At 47.5% G+C, this 18,623-nt stretch overlaps 1 protein-coding gene across 3 annotated transcripts in view; it reads right to left on the reverse strand.

The window, feature by feature from the left end:
* Positions 1 to 18,623, reverse strand: part of LOC148511392 (collagen alpha-2(VI) chain-like) — a 313,628-nt gene that overhangs the window by 164,195 nt on the left and 130,810 nt on the right. For all 3 annotated transcript variants that reach the window (XM_088442276.1, XM_088442278.1, XM_088442277.1), the window contains 4 exons: positions 9,908 to 9,970; positions 8,997 to 9,059; positions 7,239 to 7,301; positions 5,831 to 5,893 (listed from right to left, as the gene is read on the reverse strand). In XM_088442276.1, coding sequence (XP_088298402.1) covers positions 5,831 to 5,893; positions 7,239 to 7,301; positions 8,997 to 9,059; positions 9,908 to 9,970 — 252 coding nt within the window. The remainder of the gene's footprint in view (positions 1 to 5,830; positions 5,894 to 7,238; positions 7,302 to 8,996; positions 9,060 to 9,907; positions 9,971 to 18,623) is intronic.

Raw genomic sequence — 18,623 nt, forward strand, 5'->3', positions numbered from 1 at the left:
CCGCCTTCCGAGTCTCGCGGGTTTTGGATCCTATATAAGGTACCCGCGTCGGCGCCATTTTCTCACTCGGCTGTGGACAGTGAAGAGGGAGGGTGGGAGTTAGGGCTGGCTGGGCTGTGTAGTGTAGTGTAGTGTAGTGTAGTGCTGCTGTTGTAAAGTCCATAGGGGCTGGCTGTGTTGTGCTGTGCTGCTGTTGTTAATAGGGGCTGTGTCCACTACTTCAAAGTCCATAGGGGCTGGCTGGACTGTGTTGTGCAGTCAGTTGTCCATAGGGGCTGTGTCCACTCCAAAGTCATGTGCAGTGTCCCAGTCCTAAAGGGGTGCTGTAGTGTTGTCCAGGGGGTGCTCTGTCCATCAGGGGTGCTCCCCCCAAGTGCTAAAAAAAATAATATTTTTTTTGTGTTTGTGAATTGTGTGCGCAGTAGCCGCATGTGCATCAACAAAGTAGTGCCAAGCGTGCGCCTGTGTCATAAGTAAAGGGCCGGCTGGCTTGAACGTTAAAGGGTGCTGTAACCCCCAAAGTACACTCCAGTCCAAACCAAAAAAAAAAATATTTTCTGTGTTTGTGAATTGTGTGCGCAGTAGCCGCACGTGCATCAACAAAGTAGTGCCAAGCGTGCGCCTGTGTCATAAGTAAAGGGCCGGCTGGCTTGACCGTTAAAGGGTGCTGTAACCCCCAAAGTACACTCCAGTCCAAACCAAAAAAAAAATTATTTTCTGTGTTTGTGAATTGTGTGCGCAGTAGCCGCACGTGCATCAACAAAGTAGTGCCAAGCGTGCGCCTGTGTCATAAGTAAAGGGCCGGCTGGCTTGACCGTTAAAGGGTGCTGTAACCCCCAAAGTACACTCCAGTCCAAACCAAAAAAAAAATGATTTTCTGTGTTTGTGAATTGTGTGCGCAGTAGCCGCACGTGCATCAACAAAGTAGTGCCAAGCGTGCGCCTGTGTCATAAGTAAAGGGCCGGCTGGCTTGACCGTTAAAGGGTGCTGTAACCCCCAAAGTACACTCCAGTCCAAACCAAAAAAATAATAATTTTCTGTGTTTGTGAATTGTGTGCGCAGTAGCCGCACGTGCATCAACAAAGTAGTGCCAAGCGTGCGCCTGTGTCATAAGTAAAGGGCCGGCTGGCTTGACTGTTAAAGGGTGCTGTAACCCCCAAAGTACACTCCAGTCCAAACCAAAAAAAAATTATTTTCTGTGTTTGTGAATTGTGTGCGCAGTAGCCGCACGTGCATCAACAAAGTAGTGCCAAGCGTGCGCCTGTGTCATAAGTAAAGGGCCGGCTGGCTTGACCGTTAAAGGGTGCTGTAACCCCCAAAGTACACTCCAGTCCAAACCAAAAAAAAAAATATTTTCTGTGTTTGTGAATTGTGTGCGCAGTAGCCGCACGTGCATCAACAAAGTAGTGCCAAGCGTGCGCCTGTGTCATAAGTAAAGGGCCGGCTGGCTTGACCGTTAAAGGGTGCTGTAACCCCCAAAGTACACTCCAGTCCAAACCCAAAAAAAAATTAATTTCTGTGTTTGCGAATTGTGTGCGCAGTAGCCGTACGTGCATCAACAAAGGAGCAGCGCCAAGCGTGCGCCTGTGTCATAAGTAAAGAGCCGGCTGGCTCATTTCTTAAAGGCTGGTGTAACCCACAAAGTGCACTACTCTCCAGCAAAAATAAAAAAATATTTTCTGTATTTAGCCACACGTATATATCAAATCGATATAACATAAATGGAGGACCAAACTTTCTCCGATAAAAATAAAATAGAGAAAGATCAAGAACCACTTCCTCCTAGTGCTGAAGCTGCTGCCACTAGTCATGACATAGACGATAACATGCCATCAACGTCGTCTGCCAAGGCCGATGCCCAATGTCATAATAGAGGGCACATACAATCCCAAATGACAAAGTTCAGGAAAATGACCTTGAAAAAAACATTTAAATCAGCTGAAGAGAAACGTAAACTTGCCAATATGCCATTTACGACACGGAGTGGCAAGGAACGGCTAAGGTCGATCCCTAGTATGTTCATAACTAGTGGTTCAGCTTCACATGACGATGGAAGCCCTCCTCCCACTAAAAAAATCAAAAGAGTTAAGCTGGCAAAAGCACAGCGAAGAACTGTGCTTTCTAAGAAGATATCACAAATCCCCAAGGAGAGTCCAAGTGTGGTGGTGGTTGCGATGCCTGACCTTCCCAGCACTGGACGGGAAGAGGTGGCTCTTTCCACCATTTGCACGCCCCCTGCAAGTGCTGAAAGGAGCACCCACAGTCCACTTGCTGATATGCCAATTGAAGATGTCACTGTTGAAGTACAACAGGATGAGGATACTGGCGTAGCTGGCGCTGAGGAGGAAGTTGGCGAGGAGGATTCTGATGGTGATGTGGTTTGTTTAAATCAGGCTCCGGGGGAGACAGTTGTTGTCCGTGGGATGAAAAAGCCCATCACGGTCATGCCTGGGCAGAAGACCAAACATTCCACCTCTTTGGTCTGGCAATATTTCTATCCAAATCCGGACAACAACTGTCTTGCCATATGTACCATATGTAAAGGTGAAATAAGTAGGGGTAGGGACGTTAACCACCTAGGAACATCCTCCCTTATACGGCACCTGCAGCGCGTTCATAAAAAGTTACTGTCAAGTTCAGAAACTTTGGCTAAGACCGTAAGCAGTCCAGGGACACCTAAATCCTGTTGTCCTGTTGTATCCAAGCGCCTGCAAACCACACCGTCAACTCCCTCCTCGTCAATTTCCTCCTTGGTCAGGATCGGAAGTAGTCCTGCAGGCCATGTCACTGGCATGACTGACTCTCCTATGCGGGATTCCTCCGGAGGATCCTGCATTGCTACGCCTCCTGCTGCCGCTGCTGCTGTTGCTGCTGCTGGGAGTCGTTCATCATCCCAGAGAGGAAGTAGGAACACCACTACTTTTACTAAACAATTGACCCTCCAACAGTCCTTAGCGAGGAGGATGAAGTACGACAGCAGTCATCCTGAAGCAAAACGTATAACTGAGGCCTTGACTGCTATGTTGGTGTTAGACGTGCGTCCGGTATCCGCCATTAGTGCAGTGGGATTTAGACAATTGCTGGAGGTAGTGTGTCCCCGGTTCCAAATCCCGTCTAGATTCCACTTCACTAGGCAGGCGATACCGAGACTGTACAGAAACGTCACAAAAAGTGTCCTCAGTGTCCTGAAAAATGCGGTTGTACCCAATGTCCACTTAACCACGGACATGTGGACAAGTGGAACAGGGCAGACTAAGGACTATATGACTGTGACAGCCCACTGGGTAGATGTATCACCTTACGCAGCAACAGCAGCAGCGTCACCAGTCGCAGCATCTCAGAAACGCCATCTCGTTCCAAGGCAGGCTACACTGTGTATCACCGGTTTCAGTAAGAGGCACACCGCTGACAACCTCTTAGAGAAACTGAGGGAAATCATCGCCCAGTGGCTTACCCCACTTAGACTCTCCTGGGGATTTGTGATATCTGACAACGCCACCAATATTGTGCGGGCATTACATCTGGGCAAATTCCAGCACGTCCCATGTTTTGCTCACACAATAAACTTGGTGGTGCAGAATTTTCTGAAAAGCGACAGGGGCGTGCAGGAGACGCTTTGGGTGGCCCGAAAAATTTCAGGTCACTTTCGCCATTCAGCGACTGCGTGTCGAAGACTGGAGCGCCAGCAAACACTCTTGAACCTGCCCCGCCATCACCTGAAGCGGTTGTGACGCGTTGGAACTCAACCCTCTATATGCTTCAGAGGATGGAGGAGCAGCAAAAGGCCATTCAAGCCTATACATCCACCTATGACATAGGCAAAGGAGGGGGTATGCACCTGACTCAAGTGCAGTGGAGAATGATTTCCGTGTTGTGCAAGGTTCTCCAGCCCTTCGAACTTGCCACACGTGAAGTCAGTTCAGACACTGCCAGCTTGAGTCAGGTCATTCCCCTCATCAGGCTTTTGCAGAAGCAGCTGGAGAAAGTGAAGGAGGAGCTAAGATGGAGCGATTCCGCTCGGCATGTGGGACTTGTGGATGAAGCCCTTCATTCGCTTTGCCAGGATTCCAGGGTGGTCAATCTGTTGAAATCAGACCACTACATTTTGGCCACCGTGCTCGATCCTAGGTTTAAAGCCTATGTGGTGTCTCTCTTTCCGGCCGACACAAGCCTGCAGAGGTGCAAAGACCTGCTGGTGAACACACTGTTAGCTGAAGTGGAACGTGACACGTCAACAGCTCCTTCTTCATTTTCTCCCGCAACTGGGGCTGCCAGGAAAAAACTTAGGTATCCTAAGCAACCCGCTGGCGGTGATGCAGGGCAGGCAGGGCCAAGTTTGGACATCTGGTCCGGACTGAAGGACCTGGCAACAATTTCTGACATGTCTACTGTCACTGCATATGATACTGTCACCATTGACAGAATGGTAGAGGATTACATCGGTGACAGCATCCAAGTAGGCATGTCAGACAGTCCATACCTGTACTGGCAGGAAAAAGAGGCAATTTGGAGGCCCCTGTACAAACTGGCTCTATTTTACCTGAGTTGCCCCCCCTCCAGTGTGTACTCCGAAAGAGTGTTTAGTGCAGCCGGGAACCTTGTCAGCGAAAGGCGTAGGAGGTTGCTTCCACAGAATGTGGAGAAGATGATGTTCATCAAAATGAATTATCAGCTCTTCCAGGGAGACCAGCCTCCAGAACGTACAGAGGGACCTGTGGTGGTGGATTCAAGTGGGGACGAGTTAATACTTTGTGAGGATGAGGATGTACACACTGAAGAGGGTGAGGAATCGGTGGATGAGGAGGATGAGGATGACATCTTGCCTCCGTAGAGCCAGTTTGTGCAGGGACACATTAATTGCCAGCTTGTTTTGTGGGGGCCCAAACGAACCAATCATTTCAGCCACAGTTGTGTGGCAGACCCTGGCGCTGAAATGATTGGTTTGTTAAAGTGTGCATGTCCTGTTTATACAACATAAGGGTGGGTGGGAGGGCCCAAGGACAATTCCATCTTGCACCTCTTTTTTTTCTTTGCATTATGTACAGTTTGGGGCCTAGTTTTTCAAACTGCCATCCTGTCTGCCACTGCAGTATCACGCCTAGATGGGTTACGTGTTTGTGCCGCCCACTCGTGTCGCTTAGCATAGTCACCCAGCTACCTCGGTGCAACCTTTTGGACATAAAAACACTATTGTGAGGTGTGAGGTGTTCAGAATAGACTGGAAATGAGTGGAAATTAAGGTTATTGAGGTTAATAATAGCATAGGAGCAGAAAAACCTACAAATTCTGTGATTTTAGCTGTTTTTATGCTTTTTTTCAAAAAAATACAGATCCAAAACACAAAACCCAGAACCCAAAACACGGAAGGGTGGTTTTGGCAAAACCAATCCAGATCCAAAACACGAAGAAAGATCCAGATCCAAAACCAAAACACAAAACACGAAAAGTGGCCGGTGCACACCCCTAGCATATACCATTCCTTAATGATTGGACAGGAGTGCCTAACTATGTACTGATTTACATTGGGCTTTTATGTCTGCAGTATGTGTTACTAATCAAAAAAGACCGTAGCCTGTTAGTTTACAACACTATGGAGGATAAACAGTGTCACTGCTACAAATGCTGTACTCTTCTAAAGAAATCCTTGCTGATAATTTAGAATACTGTATACTGAAAATAATATACACATATTGCCAAAAGAACAGCATGCATATCAAATGTTTTATCGCTTGAAAAATGTCAGCCTGGATGTGGGAAAGAGAATAGTAAGACACACATATATTGCACATAATAATAATAATACATATGTATTGTTTTGTACTGTACATACAATGGATCCAGGTAATCCAGTATCACCTCTTGCACCAATATCACCGGGTTCTCCAGGGCTTCCCTTCAAAAAAAAAAAAAATAATCAAAGTGATAATTACTGAAGTATTTATATCAACATTTTACAGAGAATATTGTCACCCTGATATGCTTTTTAATCATGTGCAACAATGTTGGTCTTATAACAAACATCCCATCAAAGCAAAAAAGAACTAACTAATGTAGATTTCATGTAAGACCATAGTTCTGAGTCGCACGCCCTGCTGATGCTGGACGCAGTGGAACAATGGTGGAGATGTATGAAGCCCAGAAACGGTATCAGCACACGTTAGGTTAGGTGCGCTGATACCGCACGTTAGGTGCGCTGATACCGCTTCTCCCCGATGTATGATCGGGGGTCTGGCCGGTAAATGACAATGGTGCTATGCGCACCTGTCATTATCGGCGCTGCTATCTACAAGATAGCAGTGCCGATAGCCTGGACCGTGTATGAACGGTCATATCGTCTGACCGTTCGCCCCGCTATAGCTGTCGTTATCGACAGCTACAGCCTGGAGCTAGCCTATCCCCACAGCAGGGACAGTGCTGCCCCTGCTGCGGCGGCTGCCGGCTCCAGGCTGCACGCGGGGATCTCGCGATACTTGCGAGATCCCGTGCATGCTCAGTGGAGCTGGCCAGGACAGAGACATAGCGCATCAGCACTAGGCTGATGCGCTGTGGTCTCTAGCGGGTAGCGCCGGAGGGGGGAGTTAACGCTCCTCCTCTCCGGCCCATGAGATGTTCTTACATCTCATCGGTAGTGCTTCCTGCTTCGCCTTGGTAAAGAGGCGAAGCGGGAAGCGATATAGCGGCACGTTATCATACATCTACCCCAATGTTTTTTAACTGCACATGTGTCTAGGTCGCACCACGCATGCATACCGGTTGCCTGCGCACAGAGTTGCAGCTCTGATCTGATCTAGATGCATGGTCTGTGAAATACATTACAAATGTATTGGGCGTTCCTGGATGGTGACTGGGAGCCGGCTATTCAGACGCATGCAGATGGTCTGTCCAATGGTAGTAATATGGTAGTGTCATGGGTGCACCAGCGGAAAATGCTTAATCACTCACACTGGAGGCCATACTCAGACAGAGCGACCGATAGTAGCATCTAATGAGGCACCAAGTGATATTTGAGCATCTTTGCATGTCACATTCTGTATACCAGGGAAGGGCTTTGTAACAGCATTAGCATAATGTCGCAGACAAGACTGGGGCATAAGAAGCAGACACAGCCTCCACTTTGTCCAATTCAGAATCAGGGCCAGGATGAGCTGTGTGCATGTAGATGACTTCTTCATACAGTATATAGATTTTGGTGCAAAAAAACACAGTACACTAATAACATTTTTAAAAAAAGACATTACTTTCTTGCCTATTACTCCACTTTTCCCAGGTGGACCTCTTGAGCCAGGAAAACCAGTCGCACCCTAAAATGTGACAAAATACAGCATACATTTCAGTTGTGTTACCTTTAAGCACCTTTACAGAGCTGGATAGTTTTGCTCACTTCACCAATTGACAATATTGGGAGGAACAATGTAGATCTTCCTTGGCTAACAGTGATGGTGACATATGGTTAAATTGTATAGTGCTGGCTATATTGCATTGCAGCATGAGGAGACTCTCTGTTACTACAGATGCTGATAGCTGGAGCACCTGCTTTAATTAATAAAAATTGCTGCTACCTCACTGTATAAACCTTATGCTGGGTACACACTTAGACAATGGATCAGTCAGCATACTGATCCGTTGCCCGAGTGACTGATTAGTAAACTATACACACTTACCGATCAGCCAGTCGATATGTCTGGCCTGACATCACAACTTTAAATTAAAATTTGCTCAGTGGTAATGTCAGTGTCGGCAGTCCCTTCAGCCATTGTACGGGAGGTCGGCAAGTCGCCCATACACGCATGCAGATGCACTGATATATCTTTCAGATATCAGCATAAGCTGTGCTGCAGGGATGACCTGACATGACTCTGTACAACGTCGCTCACAGACATATCGGGTGTACACACCAGCCGATGCACTCGCGATATATTATTCCTCGATCGATAAGTGTGTACCCAGCTTCAGAGAGATAAGGGTATCAACTTCTCATGGGGCTCTTTCAACTACTGAGCTTAGATCTTGAGATGTGTCTCTTTAATTAATCATAAGGCCTCTAACAGTTACAAAATTTTCCTTTTCTTGTGGATGCTTACTGGTCTTATTGCTTCTTACACTTAATGGATTATTATATAGTACACACATATTACACAGTGCTTTGCTGAAAATATAATTTACGTCAATCACTGTCCAACTGAAAATTACAATCTATGGGGCTCATTCAGCATTGCACGTATATGCAATTCTGAATGCAGATTCCCGATTATCGGGAATCTGTGTGCGCGTGGGACCCGTTCTGTGAATGTGCAGAACAGGTCCTGCATGATCGCACACAGCCCCTTCTATGCCTCTGCCTGATAGACAGGCAGAGGCATTTATGAGGCAGTGCAGGGGTGGAAATAGGCATTCCCGGAAACAGGGGTGTGTCCACCCCATTTTTTGGGAGTGGCAAGGCCAGGGGGTGTGTCCACGGATGAAGTTTCCTGGCCTTCAAGCCGACCAGCCTGAGTAAACTGAGGCTTACTCAGCTGACCCGCGGCCCATTGCCATCCACCATCACTACCGATGGTCGCAATGGTGATCCCAGCCTGCGACCTCGGCCGCAGTGCTGTGATCACAAATGCAGCAAGGGCTGTCATACACCTACTGCACATTTGCATATTATCAAGGACAGAATTGCAAAGCTGCCTGAGTGCAGCTTTGCAATTCTGTCCTAAGCTGAATCATGCCCTATATTCCCTAACACATGGACCTATATACAGAGTAGTTCATTTTGTGTCAGAAATCAGTTAACCTATCAGTATTTGTTTGGTGTGTGGCAGAAAACTGCGAGCAGGGCCGGCGCTACCATTAGGCAGCTGCCTAGAGCGCTGGCCACTGAAGGGCACCGCTGGGTCCAGAAAAAAAAAAACATGTCCGTGGTTTCAGTAAGTATAGTGCGGACCGCACTACACAGTAACAAACATACCGGCGCCGGCGGTTCTAATTGATACAAGACCGAATGTACTTACTGCCCCTCCTTTTTTTCCTTTTTCCCCTGGTAATCCTCTCTGGCCTTCTTCTCCAGGTTCTCCCTATAATGTACCACATGAAAATGATGATGTAAATGTATTGAAATGATAAGTTCTTTTATTTTATTCATTAACCAATATTTCTTATGTTTTGGATAGCTACAGTATGTCCATACAAGAAAATTATTTGAATCATATTTTATCATACATTATATATGGGATAATGTACAGTATAGAATAATGTACACCCTACTGGAAATTTTTTACAGGTTTCAAATTTGTAAGTGAAGTGTGCTATCCCTTACGTTACACCTGTTTAATGCTGGGCATTCACTATACAATTATCTGGCTGATCCGTCAGTTATCGGTGCATTGCCCAGATAATTGTACAGTGTACTACCGCAAACGCTGTGTGACGTGCTGAAATTACCAGCATGTGCAAAAGATTTGATAATAAGTCGGCCGCAGCTGCCAGTGTATGGCAGGGAAGGAGAGCAGATATTGTGGCCATACACTATGAAATATCTCACAGTGTATGGCCACGATATCTGATGGTTTCAGCTTGTCAGATAAAATGTCTGTCGGGTTGGCAAACTTTTATGCGACAGTGTATGACCAGCATAAGTGATGCTATCAGATCTCACACATTAATTGAAATGAACAACTCTTGATAATAAAACAAAAAAACTGGAACAATTAGGTAATAGTGATCAGTAAAGACAAAAGATGCACACATGTCTGACGTAGACACCATTTACATGATAATAGCCTACAGGATGTGTGACAGAATGCTCTTATTAATGTTGGATATTGGAGCATTCTGTGTCTGTGTATGTGTGCAAGACAAGTTAAACACAAACCCATTAGACACAAATACAACATAACTGTCTCCTAATAAAAAAAAAAATCACCTGTTGCCCTATAACACCTAAAGTCCCACGTGGTCCAGGGATGCCATTATCACCTCGTAGTCCCTGAAAGTTGTAAATGTCATAAATCATTCTATGATGACATACTGTAGATTGCATTATCATAGTAGATTGCATTATCATAGAAGATCAATATAGATTCCCTTAATATAATACTTGTGAAATGTATTATTATGAAACATTTAACATTTACAACCGAATACTAATCATATAACAATAAAAGTTGAGTTGTAGAAAAGTGTTTGTAATAACTAACAATCTCCATTTTTTCCATTTACATTCTATTTTATCTTTGTGATTGTGATTATCCTGTAATAATGAAAATGTACATTAATAAAATATTCATCCTACAGTAAATGCATTTTTTCATGACAAGAATCAAGGACTGGAGCAATGAGAACACAGGTTATCTGTAGGATGCCAAACAAGCATTAGCATGCCAAACCAAACACCTGTTCCATCACTGTGCCCCACTATTCATACACACTGCTGTTTGTTGTTCCATATTCTGCTAATCACAGCCACAGCTGCATCTGGAAACTCTTTGTTGCAGTATTCTGGGAAAATACTGTGCCTATTCCCAAAAGTAATGTTTACTATGAGAAAGTGACTGCACACAACAGCTGACAATAAAGATGGGTATAACAATTTTCCACCGGATAGCGCAATTTATGCAGCTTTGTAAAACATAACTCTATATTTGGCTTGGGATAGCTATGAGCAATCCAAATTAAAGATCATATTTCCAAAATAAATCTTTGTCTATATAATGGCAACATTTCTAATTTGCAGAGAATGCCTGTGACAAGAAAAATGTGTGAACTGGCAAGTCAGAGAGAAGAAACAATTTATATTATTATACGTATAGCATATTAAAATAAACAATGTTTTACAAATAAAATAAGGCTAAAATGCACACAGCGTAAACTGACACAAACATCCGCATTCGGCAACGGCAGGAATTTTCCCACAGTGGACAAGGGAGTAGACATGCATTCCTGCTTTTCAAGCACCAACCCGACATCTCCCACTCAAAAGAGAAAAATGAATGAAAGACTTAATAATCTGAAGCTTGGAGATAGATTTCCAATGAAAAAGTTATAGGGGACTACTTATAAAAGAGTATTTGTGGGATATTCCTCGAAAACAGCCATTTTCAGGGGGTACCTGCAAATGTTAAGGATTCTCAGGATTTAGAAAGGTGGGACCACAGCAGATATCGCATATATCTGCTGAGTTCCCATTTATTTCCAACCACGAATGTAGCATCCATAGGTTTCTATGGGGGCTGCTCTGCTGGCAGATTAGGACAAAACACAATCATTGCCAACTCTCAGCCAATACAATTTTGAGGTGTTTTTGCATAATAGGAATGGAGGTTGTCCATTTTGCAAATCAAGGAACATGTGCATTCTCCAACTTTTTATCTAATTTTAATAATCTTACTCTGCAAAACAAAATATCCTTATTGCATGGGTGGATCCAGCTACATGCCCATATTACTCCCACGAAACAGATCTCTTACGCGCGTTCAGTTGGCACCCAGAAACACCTATCTCATGGACAGAGAGTACCTGCTGTGCATGGTGCTTCCGTCAAGGTGCATATGTGTACGCCATACATGCCGGTTTTCATGGGAGGCTCCCGCATCTGCCCACTTCCAGCGATCCTGTAGGGGGCAGGGCTTAATGGGGCTATTCTTCATGAATCGTGTCATTTAGCCCTTCCCCCTATGTAAATGTGCGCCAATCGCGGGTATTTACTGTGAAGGGGGTGGGGCTTAATGACGTGAACAGTCAGGCCCCACCCCCATCACAACTCACTTGCTTCTCCCCGGACATCTCCTGGGGAGGAGAAATTAAAGGTAGGCAACTATGCTTTTGGCAGAACATTTGAAGTCTGCTGATAATCGTGAAAAACTGAATCAGGCTCTATGTGTGCATATATGTACAATATGTACCCACCCGTGTATGTATGTATGTACAGCAGGGCTTGACAAATCCCAGGGGCCAGGTCGCCATGGCTACCAGATTTTGCAGTGAGGGAGGAAGCAGATCCTCATCAGCTGCCGCAGAGATTTGTGCCTATAGTATTGCGGTGTTCATATCATGCACATGAGTGCATGTGCTGAGTGTTGTCTGAGGTGACTGCTGTGCCTGTGTCCATCCTGGCCTGCGCTGACTCCTTCTGTCCGTCCCATCCTGCGCTGACTCCTCCTGTCCTGCTCTGATCCCTGCTATCTGTCTCAGTCTACGATGATCCTCCTGTACATCCCGGCTGTCTACTGTCGCCTATCTCTGGCTGCATAGAGCTCCCCTGTAATAGGGTCTATGCCTGGCAAGGGATTGCGGAGCGGCATCAGAGGGATAGTGGTGTGACCACGAGGGGAGGGGGGTTCTGTTGTACTTTCTGGCACCATTGTTTTATATGAAATGTGGTCTGTTATTACTAGAGGGTGGGGGGTGGAGCAGGGGAGCTGTGCAGAGCAGTGAGGGGGCCTCCATGTTACTGTATCGATTCAACTGTGACCATTTTGAGGACTAGTATAGTGTGGATAACAGTTGCATAACACAACGCTGTGCTCCTCAATAACTCCAAATTTTTTTGGGGACAGTGACCTGGCTCCTACACTTTCATCCTGGCTCCTAGAAAAATTTGTCAAGCCCTGATGTACGCATGTACTGTATGCAGTTTATGAATAAGGTTACGTTTATATGATGCTTTATTTACCACTGGGAGAGTTTCTGCATACTGTATGTGTTTCTGGCACCTCCTCCTCTCCACTTACCAGATCTACCTAGTGCTTTGTTAGAACACAACTCTGCTCTAACAGCATATCCTAATTTCTAATTTACCAATCCGGTGCTCTTCTTGGAGCCCAGGTGAAACCCCACCACCTCTGCAAGGAGATTCATTCCTTCACCAGCAGCCTAATGTGAGCCAGGAATAGTGTAACACCATCTCAAGGTGATTAATAAATTGTGAATAGCGTCTGTCTCCATAGAGGTCTATGGGGATGGCAGTAAGTAGCGCTAAATAGGTGAGCACCTACTGTATTGATAAATTAAGAGATGTGAGAAAAGTCCTTTCTCTGGCTTTTCTCAGCTTAACAAATAAACCCCTATGTTTGTTTTGTATTTTGTATGGTTTGTCATAAAATACACTTAAGGTGCATACACACGTAATGATTCTAGTAACCAACGATTTTCATTAACGATTTTCGTTCAGATTTTCCCTTGAAAAAGTGAATGATTTTTAGTTAAGTAATGAACGATTTTGTCAATGATTTCCTGAACGATGAACAAAATCGTTAATATGTAAATGAAAGTGAAATATAAAATCCTCTGATTGATCCATATTTTTAAAAAGGTTTGGCAAATTAGTAAATGGTTTGGGATGGTGGGAGGGGCTATCCTAAAAGGATAAAAAGGTGTCGGCCATTTTAAAACTCTGCATTTATGCTCTGTGGCTAGTTTGGTGTGGCTTATATCTGCTAAACGTTGTTTCATAGCTATTTTGCTTGGCTTCATTTTTGGCTTGCCCTTTAACAAAGTACGTTGCAAAGTGGCAGCAGGCCAGCAGCATAATAAGGTGGTGGGGCCAAATACAGGGGGCGGGGCTTAATTATGAGCCATGGCTCCGTTAACAGTTTAAAAAAAAAAACATTTCAGCTTGGTGATGGTGCCGAGGACAGAGTGGGGGAGCCCCTTATGTGTGGGGGCCACGGGACGACAGCCCCTGCCGCCATCCCTATAATCCGGCCCTGCCAGGAGATGCTGGGGATAAAATAAGAGGAAGCTGCAAGTGAGAATGATAATAAACAGAAAATTGACAGGCCCGCACAGTGCCCCCTGCCCTGCGGTGCCCACTGCCATGCTACAGTTCACACTACCCTAGTTAAGGCCCTGCTCACAACTGTGCCGATTTTAGTGGAATAGATCTGTTTTTGGACACTGTCCCTCCATCCCATGGGCCACAGTGTCCCACAGAGCGGGGTGGATGGGGGGTGGGGGGGAGAAGAGGAGGTCACTCACCTGCTGCTCTCTATAGCAGAGCACTAATGAACTGATACCATGCTCATACCCACAGTGTGACGCACAATGGGGGCATGATGCATAGCTATGCCCCATTTATTGTACGCCTTTGCCCATGAATTTCCACCTTCCCAAAAATTGGGATGTACTGAATGCTATATCTACATCATTGCTGACAAAGGATGCTATTACATACTGGAGTTGCCAGTTGTAAAATAACTTTGCTGTTTGCTGAGCCGTGATTGTGCATCTACGCTCACATGTCAGAGTCTTATAAGCGAACAATACCTTACACTTCTGTAAAATAGCTACTGTAGAGACAATACAAAACATGGGTCTGATTCAGATTTGGGAATACAGTAGGATAGAGCAAGTAACTGTGTACCAGGACAAACCATGTTGCAATGCAATGCAAGGGGTGCAAATACATACCTCTTTTTGCATGCATACCTCCCGTTTTCTGGTACTGTCCCGCTGTCCCAGCCGCGGGCCACAGTGTCCCATGGTGGGGGAGAAGTTGGGGACAGCACACCCGCTGCTCTGCATAGCAGGGATAGCACTATGTGGGATGAGGGAAGTACTATGTGGAATGGGAGGCAGGGGTTAGCGCTATGTGGGATAGGGGAAGCACTATGTGGGATGAGGGGCAGGGAAAGCACTATGTGGAATGGGAGGCAGGGAATAGCACTATGTGGGATGGGGAAGCACTATGTGGGATGAGGGGCAGGGAAAGCACTATGTGGAATGGGAGGCAGGGAAAGCACTATGTGGAATGGGAGGCAGGGAAAGCACTATGTGGAATGGGAGGCAGGGGCTAGCACTATGTGGGATGGGGAAGCACTATGTGGGATGAGGGGCAGGGAAAGCACTATGTGGGATGAGGGGTAAGGAAAGCACTATGTGGAATGGGAGGCAGGGGATAGCACTATGTGGGACAGGGGAAGCACTATGTGGGATGAGGGGCAGGGAAAGCACTAAGTGGAATGGGAGGCAGGGAAAGCACAATGTGGAATGGGAGGCAGGGGATAGCACTATGTGGGATGGGGAAGCACTATGTGGAATGGGGGGCAGGGAAAGCACTATGTGGAATGGGGGGCAGGGAAAGCACTATGTGGAATGGGAGGCAGGGGATAGCACTATGTGGGATGAGGGGTAAGGAAAGCAGTATGTGGAATGGGGGCAGGGAAAGCACTATGTAGAATGGGAGGCAGGGGATAGCACTATGTGGGATGGGGAAGCACTATGTGGGATGAGGGGCAGGGAAAGCACTATGTGGAATGGGAGGCAGGGGATAGCAATAAGTGGGACAGGGGAAGCACTATGTGGAATGAGGGGCAGGGAAAGCACTAAGTGGAATGGAAGGCAGGGAAAGCACAATGTGGGATGGGGAAGCACTATGTGGGATGAGGGGTAAGGAAAGCACTATGTGGAATGGGAGGCAGGGGATAGCACTATGTGGGACAGGGGAAGCACTATGTGGGATGAGGGGCAGGGAAAGCACTAAGTGGAATGGGAGGCAGGGAAAGCACAATGTGGTATGGGAGGCAGGGATAGCACTATGTGGGATGGGGGAAGCACTATGTGGAATGGGGGGCAGGGAAAGCACTATGTGGGATGAGGGGCAGGGAAAGCACTATGTGGAATGGGAGGCAGGGGATAGCACTATGTGGGATGGGGAAGCACTATGTGGAATGGAGGGCAGGGAAAGCACTATGTGGAATGGGGGGCAGGGAAAGCACTATGTGGAATGTGAGGCAGGGGATAGCACTATGTGGGATGAGGGGTAAGGAAAGCAGTATGTGGAATAGGGGCAGGGAAAGCACTATGTAGAATGGGAGGCAGGGGATAGCACTATGTGGGATGGGGAAGCACTATGTGGGATGAGGGGTAAGGAAAGCACTATGTGGAATGGGAGGCAGGGGATAGCACTATGTGGGACAGGGGAAGCACTATGTGGGATGAGGGGCAGGGAAAGCACTAAGTGGAATGGGAGGCAGGGAAAGCACAATGTGGAATGGGAGGCAGGGGATAGCACTATGTGGGATGGGGAAGCACTATGTGGAATGGGGGGGCAGGGAAAGCACTATGTGGAATGGGGGGCAGGGAAAGCACTATGTGGAATGTGAGGCAGGGGATAGCACTATGTGGGATGAGGGGTAAGGAAAGCAGTATGTGGAATAGGGGCAGGGAAAGCACTATGTAGAATGGGAGGCAGGGGATAGCACTATGTGGGATGGGGAAGCACTATGTGGGATGAGGGTCAGGGAAAGCACTATGTGGAATGGGAGGCAGGGGATAGCAATATGTGGGACAGGGGAAGCAGTATGTGGGAAGAGGGGCAGGGAAAGCACTAAGTGGAATGGGAGGCAGGGAAAGCACAATGTGGAATGGGAGGCAGGGATAGCACTATGTGGGATGGGGGAAGCACTATGTGGAATGGGGGGCAGGGAAAGCACTATGTGGAATGGGGGGCAGGGAAAGCACTATGTGGAATGGGGGGCAGGGAAAGCACTATGTGGAATGGGAGGCAGGGGATAGCACTATGTGGGATGAAGGGTAAGGAAAGCACTATGTGGAATGGGGGGCAGGGAAAGCACTATGTGGAATGGGAGGCAGGGGATAGCACTATGTGGGATGGGGAAGCACTATGTGGGATGGGGGCAGGGAAAGCACTATGGAATGGGAGGCAGGGGATAGCAATACGTGGGATGGGGAAGCACTATGTGGGATGAGGGGTAGGGAATGCACTATCTGGGACAGTGGAAGCACTATGGGATGAGGGGTAGGGAAAGCACTATGTAGAATGGGAGGCAGGGGATAGCACTATGTGGGATGGGGAAGCACTATGTGGGATGAGGAGTAGGGAATGCACTATGTGGGACAGGAGAAGCACTATGTGGGATGAGGGGCAGGGAAAGCACTATGTAGAATAGGAGGCAGGGGATAGCACTATGTGGGATGAGGGGTAAGGAAAGTAGTATGTGGAATGGGGGCAGGGAAAGCACTAGTAGAATGGGAGGCAGGGGATAGCACTATGTGGGATGGGGAAGCACTATGTGGGATGAGGGGCAGGGAAAGCACTATGTGGAATGGAAGGCAGGGAAAGCACAATGTGGGATGGGGAAGCACTATGTGGGATGAGGGGTAAGGAAAGCACTATGTGGAATGGGAGGCAGGGGATAGCACTATGTGGGACAGGGGAAGCACTATGTGGGATGAGGGGCAGGGAAAGCACTAAGTGGAATGGGAGGCAGGGAAAGCACAATGTGGAATGGGAGGCAGGGATAGCACTATGTGGGATGGGGGAAGCACTATGTGGAATGGGGGGCAGGGAAAGCACTATGTGGTATGGGGGGCAGGGAAAGCACTATGTGGAATGGGGGGCAGGGAAAGCACTATGTGGAATGGGAGGCAGGGGATAGCACTATGTGGGATGGGGAAGCACTATGTGGGATGAGGGGTAAGGAAAGCACTATGTGGAATGGGGGGCAGGGAAAGCACTATGTGGAATGGGAGGCAGGGGATAGCACTATTTGGGATGGGGAAGCACTATGTGGGATGGGGGCAGGGAAAGCACTATGGAATGGGAGGCAGGGGATAGCAATACGTGGGATGGGGAAGCACTATGTGGGATGGGGGCAGGGAAAGCACTATGGAATGGGAGGCAGGGGATAGCAATACGTGGGATGGGGAAGCACTATGTGGGATGAGGGGTAGGGAATGCACTATCTGGGACAGTGGAAGCACTATGGGATGAGGGGTAGGGAAAGCACTATGTAGAATGGGAGGCAGGGGATAGCACTATGTGGGATGGGGAAGCACTATGTGGGATGAGGGGTAGGGAATGCACTATCTGGGACAGTGGAAGCACTATGTGGGATGAGGGGCAGGGAAAGCACTATGTAGAATAGGAGGCAGGGGATAGCACTATGTGGGATGGGGGAAGCACTATATGGGATGGGGCAGGGGAAAGCACTCTGGAATGGGAGGCAGGGGATAGCACTATGTGGGATGGAGGGCAGGGGAAAGCACTATGTGGGATGGAGGGCTGGGGAAAGCACTATGTTGGATGGAGGGCAGCGGAAAGCACTATGTGGAAGAGGATAGCACTATGTGGGATGGGGCAGGGGATAGCATGTGGGATTGGGGCAGGGGACAGCACTTTGTGGGATGTGGGGGAGGGGAAAGCACTATGCAGGATGGGGACAGGGGAAAGCACTATGTGGGATGTAGGAGACGGGAAAGCATTTTTTGAGATGGGGCAGGGCAAAGCACTATGCGGCATATGGTGGAGGGGACAGCACTATGTAGAATGGGGGAAAGCACTGTGCTGGATGGGGTGCACAGTGTGGGTGGGATAATGGAAAAGGAGCACATTTTAGGATTCAAACTGCCGCATGGCCGGCAGTTCGAATCCCGGCAGTGTCCGGCCGACAGAGGAACAGATCCCGGCAGTGACAGCCCGACAGCACTGGATATCCCGATCGTCCCCAGGTAAGTACTAACTAACCTAACCTACCCCCCTAACCCTCCCTTAGGGGTGCCTAACCCTAACCTCCCCCCAAGTGCCTAACCCTAATCCCCCCCTCTAAGTGCCTAAACCTATCTCCCCCCCTTTCCCGCTACCTAAACCTAAGTCCCCCGGGGGGGTGCCTAACCCTAAC

This window comes from Taudactylus pleione, unplaced genomic scaffold (assembly GCF_031769625.1).
Source record: "Taudactylus pleione unplaced genomic scaffold, aTauple2 ptg000309l, whole genome shotgun sequence".
NCBI lineage: Eukaryota > Metazoa > Chordata > Amphibia > Anura > Myobatrachidae > Taudactylus > Taudactylus pleione.